At 44.6% G+C, this 15,050-nt stretch overlaps 2 protein-coding genes and 1 pseudogene across 2 annotated transcripts; all 3 read left to right on the top strand.

The window, feature by feature from the left end:
- Nucleotides 1–5,180: 5,180 nt before the first annotated feature.
- On the top strand, nucleotides 5,181–6,490 carry LOC125537510 (uncharacterized; annotated as a pseudogene).
- A 28-nt stretch (nucleotides 6,491–6,518) lies between these two features.
- On the top strand, nucleotides 6,519–6,899 carry LOC147986212 (septin and tuftelin-interacting protein 1 homolog 1-like). Its single transcript, XM_087541918.1, has one exon. It carries the CDS (start codon nucleotides 6,519–6,521, stop codon nucleotides 6,897–6,899), a length of 381 nt encoding a protein of 126 aa, XP_087398044.1.
- A 5,990-nt stretch (nucleotides 6,900–12,889) lies between these two features.
- Nucleotides 12,890–14,215, top strand: LOC125539181 (uncharacterized). The gene is made up of 3 exons (XM_048702551.2): nucleotides 12,890–13,197; nucleotides 13,308–13,462; nucleotides 13,862–14,215. Exons 1-3 carry the CDS (start codon nucleotides 13,035–13,037, stop codon nucleotides 14,024–14,026), a joined length of 483 nt encoding a protein of 160 aa, XP_048558508.1. The 5' UTR covers nucleotides 12,890–13,034; the 3' UTR covers nucleotides 14,027–14,215.
- The last annotated feature ends 835 nt before the right edge of the window (nucleotides 14,216–15,050 follow it).

The following is a 15,050-nucleotide window of genomic DNA, read 5'->3' as shown; positions in this document are numbered from 1 at the left end:
GGAGACTTCATATCTCTCAATCCGGGCATTTGCTTGAAATATTAACTTCAACTCCTGAAACATCTCATATGCTCCATGACGTTCAAAACGTCGTTGAAGACCCGGTTCTAAGCCGTAAAGCATGGCACACTGAACTATCGAGTAGTCATCAGCTTTGCTCTGCCAGACGTTCATAACATCTGGTGTTGCTCCTGCAGCAGGCTTGGCACTTAGAGATGCTTCCAGGATGTAATTCTTCTGTGCAGCAATGAGGATAATCCTCAAGTTACGGACCCAGTCCGTGTAATTGCTACCATCATCTTTCAACTTTGCTTTCTCAAGGAACGCATTAAAATTCAACGGAACAACAACACGGGCCATCTATCTACAATCAACATAGACAAGCAAAATACTATCAGGTACTAAGTTCATGATAAATTTAAGTTCAATTAATCATATTACTTAAGAACTCCCACTTAGAAAGACATCCCTCTAATCTTCTAAGTGATCACGTGATCCAAATCAACTAAACCATAACCGATCATCACGTGAAATGGAGTAGCTTTCAATGGTGAACATCAATATGTTGATCATATCTACTATATGATTCACGCTCGACCTTTCGGTCTCAGTGTTCCGAGGCCATATCTGCATATGCTAGGCTCGTCAAGTTTAACATGAGTATTCTGCGTGTGCAAAAACTGGCTTACACCCGTTGTAGATGGACGTAGAGCTTATCAGACCCGATCATCACATGGTGTCTGGGCACGACGAACTTTGGCAACGGTGCATACTCAGGGAGAACACTTTTATCTTGAAATTTAGTGAGAGATCATCTTATAATGCTACCGTCAATCAAAGCAAGATAAGATGCATCAAAGATAAACATCACATGCAATCAATATAAGTGATATGATATGGCCATCATCATCTTGTGCTTGTGATCTCCATCTCCGAAGCACCGTCATGATCATCATCGTCACCAGCGCGACACATTGATCTCCATCGTAGCATCGTAGTTGTCTCGCCAATCTTATGCTTCCACGACTATCGCTATCGCTTAGTGATAAAGTAAAGCATTACAGCGCAATTGCATTGCATACAATAAAGCGACAACCATATGGCTCCTGCCAGTTGCCGATAACTCGGTTACAAAACATGATCATCTCATACAATAAAATTTAGCATCATGTCTTGACCATATCACATCACAACATGCCCTGCAAAAACAAGTTAGACGTCCTCTACTTTGTTGTTGCAAGTTTTACGTGGCTGCTACGGGCTTAAGCAAGAACCGTTCTTACCTACGCATCAAAACCACAACGATAGTTTGTCAAGTTGGTGCTGTTTTAACCTTCGCAAGGACCGGGCGTAGCCACACTTGGTTCAACTAAAGTTGGAGAAACTGACACCCGCCAGCCACCTGTGTGCAAAGCACGTCGGTAGAACCAGTCTCGCGTAAGCGTACGCGTAATGTCGGTCCGGGTCGCTTCATCCAACAATACCGCCGAACCAAAGTATGACATGCTGGTAAGCAGTATGACTTATATCGCCCACAACTCACTTGTGTTCTACTCGTGCACAACATCAACGCATAAAACCTACGCTCGGATGCCACTGTTGGGGAACGTAGTAATTTCAAAAAAATTCCTACGCACACGCAAGATCATGGTGATGCATAGCAACGAGAGGGGAGAGTGTTGTCTATGTACCCTCGTAGACCGTTCGCGGAAGCATTATATCAACGCGGTTGATGTAGTCGTACGTCTTCACGTCCGACCGATCCAAGTGCCGAAAGCACGGCACCTCCGAATTCTGCACACGTTCGGCTCGGTGATGTCCTCGCCTTCTCGATCCAGCAAGAGGGGCGAAGTGGTAGATGAGTTCCGGCAGCATGACGGCGTGGTGACGGTGTTGGTGAAGAACAATCTCCGCAGGGCTTCGCCTAAGCACTACGAAAACTATTACGGAGGATAAACTAGAGGGGACGGGGTTGCCGGCACACGGCTTGGTGTTTCTTGATGTGTCTTTGGTGCTAGCCCTACCCCTCTATTTATATGTTGAGCCCTGGGGTCGAAACTTGGAGTAAAATCCTCCTCAAAGTCGGTTTCACCCGAAAGGCAAGAGTCCTTCTCGGACTCCAGGGCTAGACGCCAGGGTTCCCGGCGTCTACCCCGTAGACGCCAGGGTTCCTGGCGTCTAGCCTCTCGTCTCCGCAAAACTTCCTTTTGCACTTTCCAAAAGCCTCGTGGGCTTTCCCCTTTGGCCCAGATAAAGTGTTCTCGTGCCCAAACATTTCAGGAAACATCCGGAACCCCTTCCGGTGAATTCCGGAACCCTTCCGGAGATCAAACACTACTATCCCATATATCAAACTTTATCTTCGGACCATTCTGGAGTTCCTCGTCATGTCCGTGATCTCATCTCGGACTCTGAACAACATTCGGTCATCAACATACTATATCGTCAACGAACGTTAAGCGTGCGGACCCTACGGGTTCGAGAACTATGTAGACATGACCGAGACACCTCTCTGGTCAATAACCAATAGCGGGACATGGATGCCCATATTGGCTCCTACATATTCTACGAAGATCTTTATCGGTCAGACCGCATAACAACATACGTTGTTCCCTTTGTCATCGGTATGTTACTTGCCCGAGATTCGATCGTCGGTATCTCAATACCTAGTTCAATCTCGTTACCGGCAAGTCTCTTTACTTGTTCGGTAATACATCATCCCGCAACTAACTCATTAGTTGCAATGCTTGCAAGGCTTATAGTGATGTGCATTACCGAGTGGGCCCATAGATACCTCTCCGACAATTGGAGTGACAAATCCTAATCTCGAAATACGCCAACCCAACAAGTACATTTGGAGACACCTGTAGAGCACCTTTATAATCACCCAGTTACGTTGTGACGTTTGGTGACACACAAAGTGTTCCTCCGGTAAACGGGAGTTGCATAATCTCATAGTCATAGGAACATGTATAAGTCATGAAGAAAGCAATAGCAACAAACTAAATGATCAAGTGCTAAGCTAACGGAATGGGTCAAGTCAATCACATCATTCTCCTAATGATGTGATCCCGTTAATCAAATGACAACTCATGTATATGGTTAGGAAACTTAACCATCTTTGATCAACGAGCTAGTCAAGTAGAGGCATACTAGTGACACTCTGTTTGTCTATGTATTCACACATGTATTATGTTTCCAGATAATACAATTCTAGCATGAATAATAAACATTTATCATGAAATAAGGAAATAAATAATAACTTTATTATTGCCTCTAGGGCATATTTCCTTCACATTTATCACGCTTGATTATCAGTTTGATTGAACTCTATTCTCGTAAAGTGCTTGTGACAGGAAGGCGGGAATAATTTATGTGGATACTATGTTTGCGAGTTCATTCGCCACTCGACCTCTGAGCGGGGCTACTCTGACAAACAATATAAAGTACACAAACAATATTCACAATTTTATTTTATTACCATCAATTGTGTTGAGTTTCATTCTTCATATATATGTATTGACCCCCTTCTTTAAATTAGATCTGGAAGATGTGGAATGAACTCTATCACATGATCGCATACGAACAATTCAAGAGGAATTAGCGGGATTCTTTCTTGACCACGTCATACATGAAAAGGAAGAATACCATGTGGAAATTCAAATGGATTTTCGGTAGATGATGTCAGGGATTGTAGAGATGTTATATTGTATATATGTAGTAGCGTCGGATATATATACGAAAACTTGTTGTTCGACCAAGCACGGAGAAAGAGAGGTCACTTCTCTCTATATATGTTCATGATCATGATATTGTGTAATTAATGGTACCTTCATTTGATTACTAGCTACCATTTAGTTCTCTCTATATGTAGTAGCTACCGTCGACCAAGCACGAAGAAAGAGATGTCACTTCTCTATATATGTAGTAGCTATAACTAACACAATATGAAACACCTAAACCCTCCAAAACCCCTAAACCCCCCTTTAAAAAAAACCAACGCCTGGAAGTTGCTGACGCGTGGCTACCTTTTAGTCCCGGTCGGTGTTACCAACCGGAACTAAAGGTCCTCCTCCCTGGGCGCCCCACAGCGGCCACGTGGAACTCCTTTAGTCCCGGTTCGTAAGAAAACCGAGACTAACGGTTTTGGGCATTAGTCCCGACAGTTTTGTCCTGGATCCAGAACCAGGACTAAAGGCCCTCTGAAACCGGGACTAGTACCTTGTTTTCTACTAGTGGGACGAGTCTGGCCCATTGACAGTGATCAACCTTTCGTCGTCATCGGAGGAGGAGTTCACCTCCGATCAAGAGGGGACCCTGGCGTATTGGAACACAGTCGACACCGACTATGTGTCGGACGACTAGAGTAGTAGTGATCTTTTATGTTTGATCAAAGTAGAATGGTGAAGTTTGTGTTTAAGGTTTAAATCTATACAATGTTTAGATGTTTGTTTGAATTGATTTATGCAATATGCTTTCAACAACAATAATTTGTTTTTAGGGCATCTACTAAAGTTGGCAGTCTTTGGTATTGTTTAAAAACAGTTTTGTGTGTTGCAAAATTTACTTGAGCCATCTTTTGGTGCCCTATTGGAGATGCTCCAAAGGAATAAGTGTAGAAAAGAAGAACACGAAGTAGGATGAATGTACAATTGTATTTGATCTTTGGAACATGCATTTATACTATAAGCATTATATATGTCCAGAGAGCACGGTTTCATAAGTCATGCAAGCGACGGAATTGCGCGGGATATTCAGCTATACACCATGTTCAGTAGCGGGAAAATGCATTGTATTCGAAGAAGGCAGCCCTTGAAAACGGTCTAATTCAAACACGATACATACTACGCATGCAATTCTGGCACGTGAATCGAAATTGATATTTCGTGCACGTACACATTCGCTTGCGTGTTTCTTTCCGCATTAGTATATAGTAACAGATGGCGCCTTCTTAACCCTAAGGTTAAAGGTTGCCAAACTTGTTGTGTTTCTTTCCGCATATAACATAGTGGGGCCTCCTTACAGTTAAAGGTTACCAAACTAGCTTTGTTTCTAACTTCCTATATAAGGGGAGCAATGTCGACGGGGAAATGCACCAGACACTCTCCTTACGGTTTCACCGGTCCCTCCCCTCTCCAATCACCATTCTCCACCTGCGAAGCAATCCTACTTACGTGCTCATGGCCTCCGCTGGCGCTGATGAGTCGAGCAACGTCATGACAAGCGGCGGCTCCACCTACCGCCACAACGACCGCACGGGCTCTGAGTCCGGCGGGGCGGGCAGCCGTCCGTCGCCCCAGCACAAGCGTGTACGCGGCCCCGGCGATCTCCTCTTCGGACACGTCCCGTTCGTCGCCGCCGGCTCTGCAGGTCCGTCCTCTCCTCAACACCATCACCAACGCTGCACTAGGCAGCACTACGATCCGGCAACGACATGGAAGCCCCAGCCTGTTGTTGAGAGCCCGGTTTTCAAGAACACAACGATAGTAAATATGATGAGGCACATGAACTACGAGGTCGGGTCCGGCTCTGGCCTCGGCAAGCACGGCCAGGGCATCACATCTCCTGTGAAGGTGGTGAAGCGGCCAGAGAACGCTGGTTTCGGTACGGTCGGCGCCGAGGGAGAAGGATCATACGACAACGGACTTCCCAACAAGGTCCCGGAAACCTTGCCGACCAAATGGGGAGCTGACCAGTGCGCGGACGAAATCTCTCAAGCGGTCTACAACGACTGGGAGATGGGCGACGCCGACGGATCGCGGCAGCAAGGCCGGGAGTTCTGCGAGAAAATCCTCGCTGAAGTGCGGGAGCTGCAAGATGATGCCCTGGACGACGGCGAGCATATGGTGGTGGACGCGGCGGAGGTGATCATCACGGTCGTGACGCTGGTGCACGAGAAAAGTGCATCGGGAGAGCTGACGGCGGGCGACCTCATCTTGGAGTTTTCAAGGCTGAGGAAGAAGTTCCCGGAGGAGTACCAGACGTACTGCCTCGCGAACATGGCGGGCGTGCTCGTGGCGCCGCTCATTCGCCCGGTGCTCCAAAGGTGGCAGCCTCTATGGGACCCGGCCATGTGGCTAGACGTGTTCGTCTTCCTGAAGAATTCACTGGACGACGGGTCGGCCATGTCGCCGTACGCGGAGCTCGTCTACGACACGGTGGTTCCGGCTATCCAGGCATCGGAGTTCAAGGCCACGGACTCCGAGCGGATGCGCCGCTTCCTGGCGCAGTGGAAGGACACGCTGCCTCCTTCCGCCGTGCAGCGCATCCTCGTAGAGCTCGTCATGCCGGAGCTGACCTCCGAAGTGGAGTCATGGGACCCGCGGGATGCCTGGCAGGCCGACTGCTGTCACCTCCTGCTTCGCCCGTGGATGCCGCTCGCCGGTCCACTGCTGGAGAGCCTGTGCGTCACCGTGAGAAGCAAGCTCGAGAAGGTGCTGCGGGAATGGGACGACGACAGCCACGCCTTGCTCTCCAAGTCCAACCTTAACCTGGTGGCGCCCTGGAAGAGGAAGACCATGTTCAGCCCGGCGAGCTGGGAGGAGTTCGTCGACGGGATCGGCGTCGTGCGGCACCTGGAACAGCGCCTGCGGAGCCTCCGGATCACGCCGCCGAAGCAGAATGACGACGCGTTCTGTGAGGTGATCATGAAGTGGGCGCCGCTCGCGCGGGCGGAGGACATGGTGCGGCTCATGGAGGCCGAGTTTTTCGGCAGGTGGCGGCACGCGCTCCGTCACTGGCTGCTGGCCGCGAAACCCGCCACCAGAGAAGCCGTCGAGTGGTGCAACGGGTGGGGACGCGCCTTCACGCCGGAGCTGCGCGAGGATGAACGCGTGCATGCCCGCCTCGAGGCTGGCATAGACATGGTCAACCGTGCGGCGCAGGGGCTGGAGATTTAGCGGCCATGATGAAGTTGTGCTGGGCGCTTCTGAACTTCGGATTCTTCTTTTTTTGGGAAACTTCGAATTCTTTTTATGATTACACATATAGTAGTGTAATTTTGTGTGTGTGGGCATATGTTATTTCTTGAGAAAAAATAGAGACATGAATGATCCAGACATCTTATTTACTTCAAAAGTCTGCCACTAATGTATGCGTGTGTGGTCAAATCTCAAATGCAAAACACATATTTTCTCTATCAAACTGCAGTATCAAGTTTGAGTACAGATTTTTCTTATGCAAAGTTTTCTTCATTATAGGCATGTATAGCTCAAATCTCAGACCTTGCATACACATTTCAGAAGAAAATGTAAGGCACCAAACAATGCAATGAACTCCTTCCAGAGCAAGTCTTATAGACAAAAAATAGCAGAAAGCAAAAGAGATCGACGCAAGAACCAGAGCGAGTCTTGTGATCCCAACTCTAAAGTAACACTTCCACATCAACGAAAATGCATAGGAGCTCTCGGGTGGTACACCCCCTTATATTCAAAAATAATTTAGTAATTCAAAAAAATCAAAAAATCCCGGAACTTTTTATGGAATCAAACCTGACCAGGTATTGCACTCGTATAAAAAGATTTAAATAGGAAATGACTTTTATTGTATCCGGGGTCAAAGATTTCCCAAAAAATGCTAGAAACAAGTAGTATTCATGCTATATTGTCGTCATAAATTTGTTTTTTTTTACCCTGAAGACAACGAGAATTATTCCTTGGCCAAACATTTTATATAAGTACAATACCTAGTCATATTTGGTTCAAAAATATATCCAAGATTTTTTTTGGCTTTTTTGAATTATTAAATTATTTTTTAATATAGGGGGTGGAGCACCCGAGTGCTCCTAATCCGCTTCCATCAACGAAAATGCATCTAGATACATCACTGCTATACACAATCCTCACATATGTACTCCCTCCGTCCGGAATTACTTGTCATTGAAATGGATGAAAATAGATGTATCTAAAACTAAAATACATCTAGATACATCCATATCTATGTCAAGTATTTCCGGGCCGAGGGAGTATAATATTATTACATGCAAATTGTGCTGGGGCTGGAGATTTAGCGGCGCGTGAGAAGGCAGCTCATGACTGGCCATGATAAAGTTGTTCTGGGCGTGGGAAATTCTGCAAAACTATACTTCTGAACTTCGAATTCTTTTTATGATTATTATACATGTGTGTGGGTATATATTATTTCTTGAGAAAAAACAGAGACATATCTGCAAACTTCTAAACTACAAATTCTTTTTATATGATTATACATATAGTATATATTTTGTGTGTATATGGGGGGGGGGGGGGGGGGGGGTATGTGTTATTTGCTGAGAAAAAACAACGACATGATCGACACATCTTGGTCACTGCAAAAGTCCGCAAACTTGGTGAATTAGCTTGTATCGTAATACGTGTGGCGTGTGGCTGCTAATCCTAGAGATTAGCATTGTAATGGTCAAAAGGCGCTGTACCCGACTTCTTTACCACTTCTTAATGCAAATGCGTCTGTCTATTCTAGAGAAAAGAAAAAAAACTGCAATAATGAATGGTCAAATGTCCAGGCAAAAAAAAGTGTGGTCAAATGCAAAACACATAAGTTCTCTCTGTTAAACTGCAATCTCAAGTTTGAGTACAGATTATTCCTATGCAAAGTTTTCTTCATTACAACTTACAAGGCATGTACTGCTTAAATATGAGAGTTTGCATACACATTTCAGAAGAAAATATACGGCACCAAGCAATAAAATTCCTTCCAGAGCGAGACTCATCGACATGAAATAGCAGAAAACGACATCCACATGAGCTGAATTCAGTTGATATCATTTACCATGGGATATTATTAACCATGTCGCAAATACCACCACAAGGGTTGCAAAACATTTTTGCCAATATGATCCTGACTCTAAAGTAACACCGGTGTCATTCCACATTCATATCCACATCCAGATCACTGATATACCATCACTAAAAATTATTAATATTACATTATTCTCAAAAAATTACATTACTATTTACATTTTGTTGCTTGCTTTATCCAATGTATCCAGCTTCATAATCATTACTCTATGCAAACAAGATCAGTCTCATGCTCATGACCTATTTGGATCGAAACCAGTCCGCTGATTTTCTCTAAAACAGATAAACAAGTTGGAGCATTCTTCATTACATGTATTAAGTAGAAAGAAACACTAGTCATTGCCAAATACTCCCTCTGTCTATTTATACAAGGCCACTTGCAACAGGGCATTGTTTTCTCTGAAGTACATTGCTGGATGTCTGGTAAACACTAAACCTGTGGAATTTGTCTGAAATAATAGCAGCTGCAGGAGATGATTACCACCACAGAAACCCTCCATTTTAATAATTTGGAGGGCTGGGAAACTTGCTGAGTTAAGCAGATGTTCACAAATTATTTTTTGCTCATGGATTTCCAGTGCCTGAATCTTTTGAAAGACCTGCGGCTTGCTAGCATGTCAGAATGGCAAGATGCTGAAGTGAAGGGGAATTTGTGGCTTCAGTTTCCTCTCCCATTGTTCCCAAACACACCATGTTTGTGAACTTCAGTATCTCCAACATAAGAAAGACTCTGTTATGCTGGATCCACGGCCACTGTAGCCAGTATCACCATATCTGTAAAAGAAACATTGATCTCACATTTTCTGCCTGCGAGTGATGGATCAAAAGATGTTCAAGACAAAGCAATTGACGAAGAAAGTCGGTTCATTACAATTCTCACAAGCATTCAACAGTAAAAAGGAAGCTAAGTATGTAACGATTCCCATGCAATAAGGAAAACCGAGGGCAGAAAGACCAATGATAACTAGTTACTCGTGGTCACTATGATGTTTAAGAATATCTAACATAGCATAGATGCCTCAACAGTCATCAGCATATATGAGTATTTGTCTTTGATCTTATGAGCTTGATTTTCTTTTATCTTTGATCTGGATGCTATCTTCTATAAGTATATGCACTCAAGCAATATTCTCAATTCATGAGATGCGTAGGTCACATCTAACCCTCTAAGCTTGACCAAGTCAACAGTTCTGCAACTACCTGAATCACTACCAACCTTGAGCATGCACATTCTTTGGGGATTTGATAATTCCCCAATTCCACATGGCATGCAGAAGTTCAAACTATCCAGGTATAGTTAAAGATGCAATATATCAGCGAGGAACTTCACCCTGTGAGCTGATTCGCTAAAACAGTTGGGACATCTGACCTTCATCATATGCAACTTGACTTAGCTCTGGCAGTGGCAGACACTTGATTTTGGTGTTCTCAGGAGTCAAGATGAGGTACATAAGATGTATCTGTTCACCAATAGAGTGTGGCAGGCCCTATGTGTTTCTATTACTCTAACCGGGAGTACCCAAAGACACAAATGACTTGAACAGATTACCGGGCAAGTTTATGCGCTACTATCATTTTCTTCAACCTTTCTATTAAGTAAAATAAATTTGTCATCATGTTGTAAACAACCAACAAGGTCCACAGGCAAGAGAGATTTGATTCTTTAATATTGGTTTTGGGATGCACGAAGTACAGGTTCACTGTAATGAGCCTCCTTTGGAGCTAATGATACGTATCAAAGATCTTCATCTACCTTGCACAGCATTGTAATTTCCTCTAGTCTAGCATACTCCTTGGTTGACACATATTCCACAAGCGATCATGCATGGCATAGTTGTCGTAGGAAGAAGTGCTAGGGTACCCTCTGAAGATTCTTAAAACAGCGTAAACCCTTAAAACAGGAATATCATTAGAGAATGTCCTCATTACCAAACATTAAAACATCATAACACCCACAAAGAGCATGATTAGCATTGATTGTCATTACCAAACATTAGACAAATTAAACAGTAGAAACATATAAATTGAAGAAAATATGGTTAGACGGTGCTGTCATAACCTAACATGAAGACAGGAAAGCATGAATTAGTAAAGCTACATAGGGAGATGCGTATGGCTAAGATAAGTAAATGTTGAGGCCATTCAGTTATAACCATATGGTGTGAACCTATGTAGCAGCAATAAAAATGCCAACTAATTCATTGGGTTGAAGAATGGATAGAACCAACATATGGAATATTATCAAAATGTGTCAATTTCAGTGGTGCTCATAATTACTACTCCCTCCGTCCCAAAATTCTTGTCTTAGATTTGTCTAGATACGGATGTACCTAATACTAAAACGTGACTTGATACATCCGTATTTAGACAAATCTAAGACAAGAATTTTGGGACGGAGGGAGTATCAGTGAGGACACAATATTAAATTCAAGGTCGGCCGCCTCGCGTTTTAGAACTATCTTGTATGTTTTTGTGGCACACCTCATGAACGCAAGGCGACCGGCCTTGTTCATGAGGTGCGCCTTCCAAGTAAAATAAATTTATCATCGTGTTTTAGAACTATCTTGTATGTTTTTGTGGCACACCTCATGAACGCAAGGCGACCGGCCTTGTTCATGAGGTGCGCCTTCCAAGTAAAATAAATTTATCATCGTGTTTTAGAACTATCTTGTATGTTTTTGTGGCACACCTCATGAACGCAAGGCGACCGGCCTTGTTCATGAGGTGCGCCTTCCAAGTAAAATAAATTTATCATCGTGTTTTAGAACTATCTTGTATGTTTTTGTGTCTACTGTAGATCGCATAATGTGTACTGCCCATGTGCCCGAACATGAATCAGAAACATGGCATGCTTCCAAAACTGCAGAACCTCTTATCAACTAGAAGACCTTATATTCAAAATCAATGAAAATTAATGGCCCACCATTAGAATAGTATATCTTGATGATTTTTATGTAGAAACAGTATTCTGAGTAATAGTCAATTTAAACCAACTATCATCAGATGCTGGTCAAAGCTTCTCATGTGTGTGCCATCTATTTCAATATTCTGTTTGGTTGGTTTCTTGGCAGAAATGTTTAGCATCCCCATGGGATAGGTTCAATCAATATACACATAGTTCAGCTTAATCAATATATCAATAATGATTTATCCTCAGGAAGATATCCAGTGCCCAGTGGAAACCACCCTCTCCATGAAAACTCCGCTGTTTATAAGTAATAACCTCATCATAGATGCACATTTTAGAAGTTTTTAGTACTTGTACACATGATTTTGAGAGTTTTCATGAGAAGGTGGTTTTCACCAGATATTTATAAAGCTTTTATCCATAGGATGATTGGGATAAGCCCTTGCAGAAATAAATAGTAACCTAACAATACCTTTCCGCAAGATGGCCACCTCTGAAAACTCTTGACAACGCCATCAGAGTAGATGAAAGCAATATCTTCAGCACCATCTTGTGCCTTGTAGTCTTACGCACACCATCTGGCCCAACTATGCAGTTAGTTCATCTCAGGTCCTCCAGCGAGCTACAAGACGTCAAACTGTGGCAGGCCCAGACCCACATCTCATTTCAGGCTCGGAGCTGGCGTTCCTCTGATCCTATCATTGTATAAGTTCTGAACTAGAGTCATAGTCTTGCCCGCACGATGACATGTACAACGGAATCGGCACTGTAGCCGCTGGCTTCTTCAGAGCATAGCAAGATATAATCACCTGCCTGCTTGGCTCTTGTCTCTCCCCCTTCCATGAAGCCGTCATTTCGTCAAACAGCTGGTCTGCGCCAACGGGCTGACCACCTGACGCCTCTTCCCGTTGCTACTTCAGAGTGACAGAGCCGCAGCCCGCAGCAACGCTCAATGCCTTGCAAGCTCGCCGTCGAGGCGATGGGGGGAAGGAGGGGAGCAGCGAGCTGACCATGCGCTTCGACTTGCCGGCGCCGGTGACTGCGAGCTGACCATGCGCGAGCGGTGTGCCTGGCAAGTGGCAAGTGGCAACGGCTTGAGGACGATTTGTTTTGGGTGTAATTACCGGACTGACCCTGTCTCTGCCCGTGTGCCGTGGTACACCAGCCAAGGGAAAAAGATACTCCCACAGAAGACAAGCGTATTTCGGTTTCCTCGATTGCCCCCAATCCGTGGCTGCGCGTCCGCCGGTGGCCGGGGGTTCTAATCCGAGCGATTCCCAATCCCAACCGCCGCTGGAAGACCCCGCAGCTCCACGACAGCGCGGGCAGACATGGCGCCCGTACTACCTGCGCCGGCGGCGGCGGCGGCTCCTCCCACCTTCTGCCGCGTCTCTCTCCCGGCCCGCAGCGCCTTCCCCTCCTCCCCCGCCAAAAGCCTTCGCAGGTTTGCGGCCAGGAGCAGCGGCGGCGGCGGCCGTCCCGAGCCCAAAGCAGGTACATCCACCTCCTCCTGATGCGCCCGCCGTCCTTTGGATAGTTCGAGAGGGGCATTTCGGGCTGGGTCGCTTACTCCATCCCCCGTTGTTCTGCTGCTCATGTGCCAGGTGATGACGAGAGCAAGGCCGTCCTTGACGCCTTCTTCCTCGGGAAGGCCTTGGCGGAGGCGCTGACGGAGAGGGCCGAGTCGGTGGTGGGCGAGGTATTCAGCGTCGTCGGGCAGTGGCAGGCGGAGCAGCAGAAGCAGGTCCAGGAATTCCAGGTACTGCACAGCCGCGGCCCTTGCTTTGCTCCCCATGGTTAGTATACTAGTGTTTAGCTTTACCTTCAACCTGGCTACTGGACAACCAGATATGTTCCTAGGCCAGCTGATGGCAGATAGGCCTGTGAATTCTCAGTGCCAACTTAGTAAGTTCTTGTACATTCAGATGTCACACAACTAAAAACTAAATGATGTTATTCTTCTACATCCAGAAGTGCACACGCTTTAGCTTTTTGAGGTCACATAATCTAACTGCTTTCCATGATTAATCATCATTGTTGATCGATTCATAGTTTATAGCTACAATTTATTGTGGACATACTTTTAATTTTCTTCTCTTAACCTCAAAGAACTGCACTCACTTCTAAATTGCATTTTGGGGGATAATTGTAACTACAGGAGGAAGTAGTTCAGAGAGCCCAAAAGGCTAAGGAAAGAGCTGCTGAGGAGGTCGTTGATGATAAGGGACCAAAGACTCTAAAGGGACCTTCAACAACAATCGTGACGCCTGCACCTATGTCTCCTCCTTCTCCTAATATTCCCACACAGGCAGAACAGTTATAAGCGGCGATGAAGAGTTAGTGCTGCATGTAGACTCACTTTTGTGCTCCAAGAAAGTGATGAAATTCTCCTATGAGATATGTATTGATCAAGTTGTCCTTTCTTTGATAGTGAATATCCAGAATATCAACTAGAAAAATCTATGGTACAGGTTCCGAGATGGGTGGAATAAAAATCTGTTAGTTTGCTACAGATTCTGAAAATAATAATTTTATTGCCTGTATGATGTCGTTCTATATAATAATATGTTCTCAGGAAACAGCTTCAAAGAACCGTTACAACCAGAAACAATAGTTATCTTAATTTACATTTTTCTTTCTTGAGAAAACTTCACAAAGGACATGTGAAAGGGTGACTGTAGCAGTAGAACTCCAAACTTGGACTCCTACTCCCTTTTACTGGTGGCCTTTTGCATCTGGTTCTTGGTGTCTTTATTCTGTCAAATAAACTGCTATTCAGTTCCCAGAGAAATTATGTGTGCACTGTGGCTAACTGAATATTCTCTTCGAGAGAAGTACTAGCTGGATTATGTATGCAACACATTTGTGACATGTGCTTTCCGTGATTTCAAGAATTTGTGTTGTGTCATAATGCTTTAGTCCATTATGAATAGTTAAATACGTACATAGAATGCAGGTCTTCAAGGGAAGAGCAGAACTGCAGACTATCGCAGATTATGTTGGGCGTTCTTGCCTAAAATGCAATGTATTCCAACTGATGCACTGAACTTGCCAAAATCATTGTGAAGATAGACAACAGGTAATTATGCAACTAAAGTATTCTTATTATTTTTTTTACGTACTATCATTAAATTGTAACTATTTTTCTTATACTCCTTCCGTTCCTAAATATAAGTCTTTTTAGAGATTCCAATATGGACTACATACGGAGGGATCTCTAAAAAGACTTATACTCCCTCCGTTCCAAATTACTCGTCGTGGTTTTAGTTCAAAATTTGAACTAAAACCACGACGAGTAATTTGGAACTGAGGGAGTACATTGCATACCTGCAGAACCGCGGATGAGA

This window comes from Triticum urartu, chromosome 2A (assembly GCF_056163025.1).
Source record: "Triticum urartu cultivar PI428250 chromosome 2A, HENAU_Tu73, whole genome shotgun sequence".
Lineage (NCBI taxonomy): Eukaryota > Viridiplantae > Streptophyta > Magnoliopsida > Poales > Poaceae > Triticum > Triticum urartu.
Note: the sequence above shows the minus strand (reverse complement) of the source record. Positions and strands in the feature narration are given on the sequence as shown.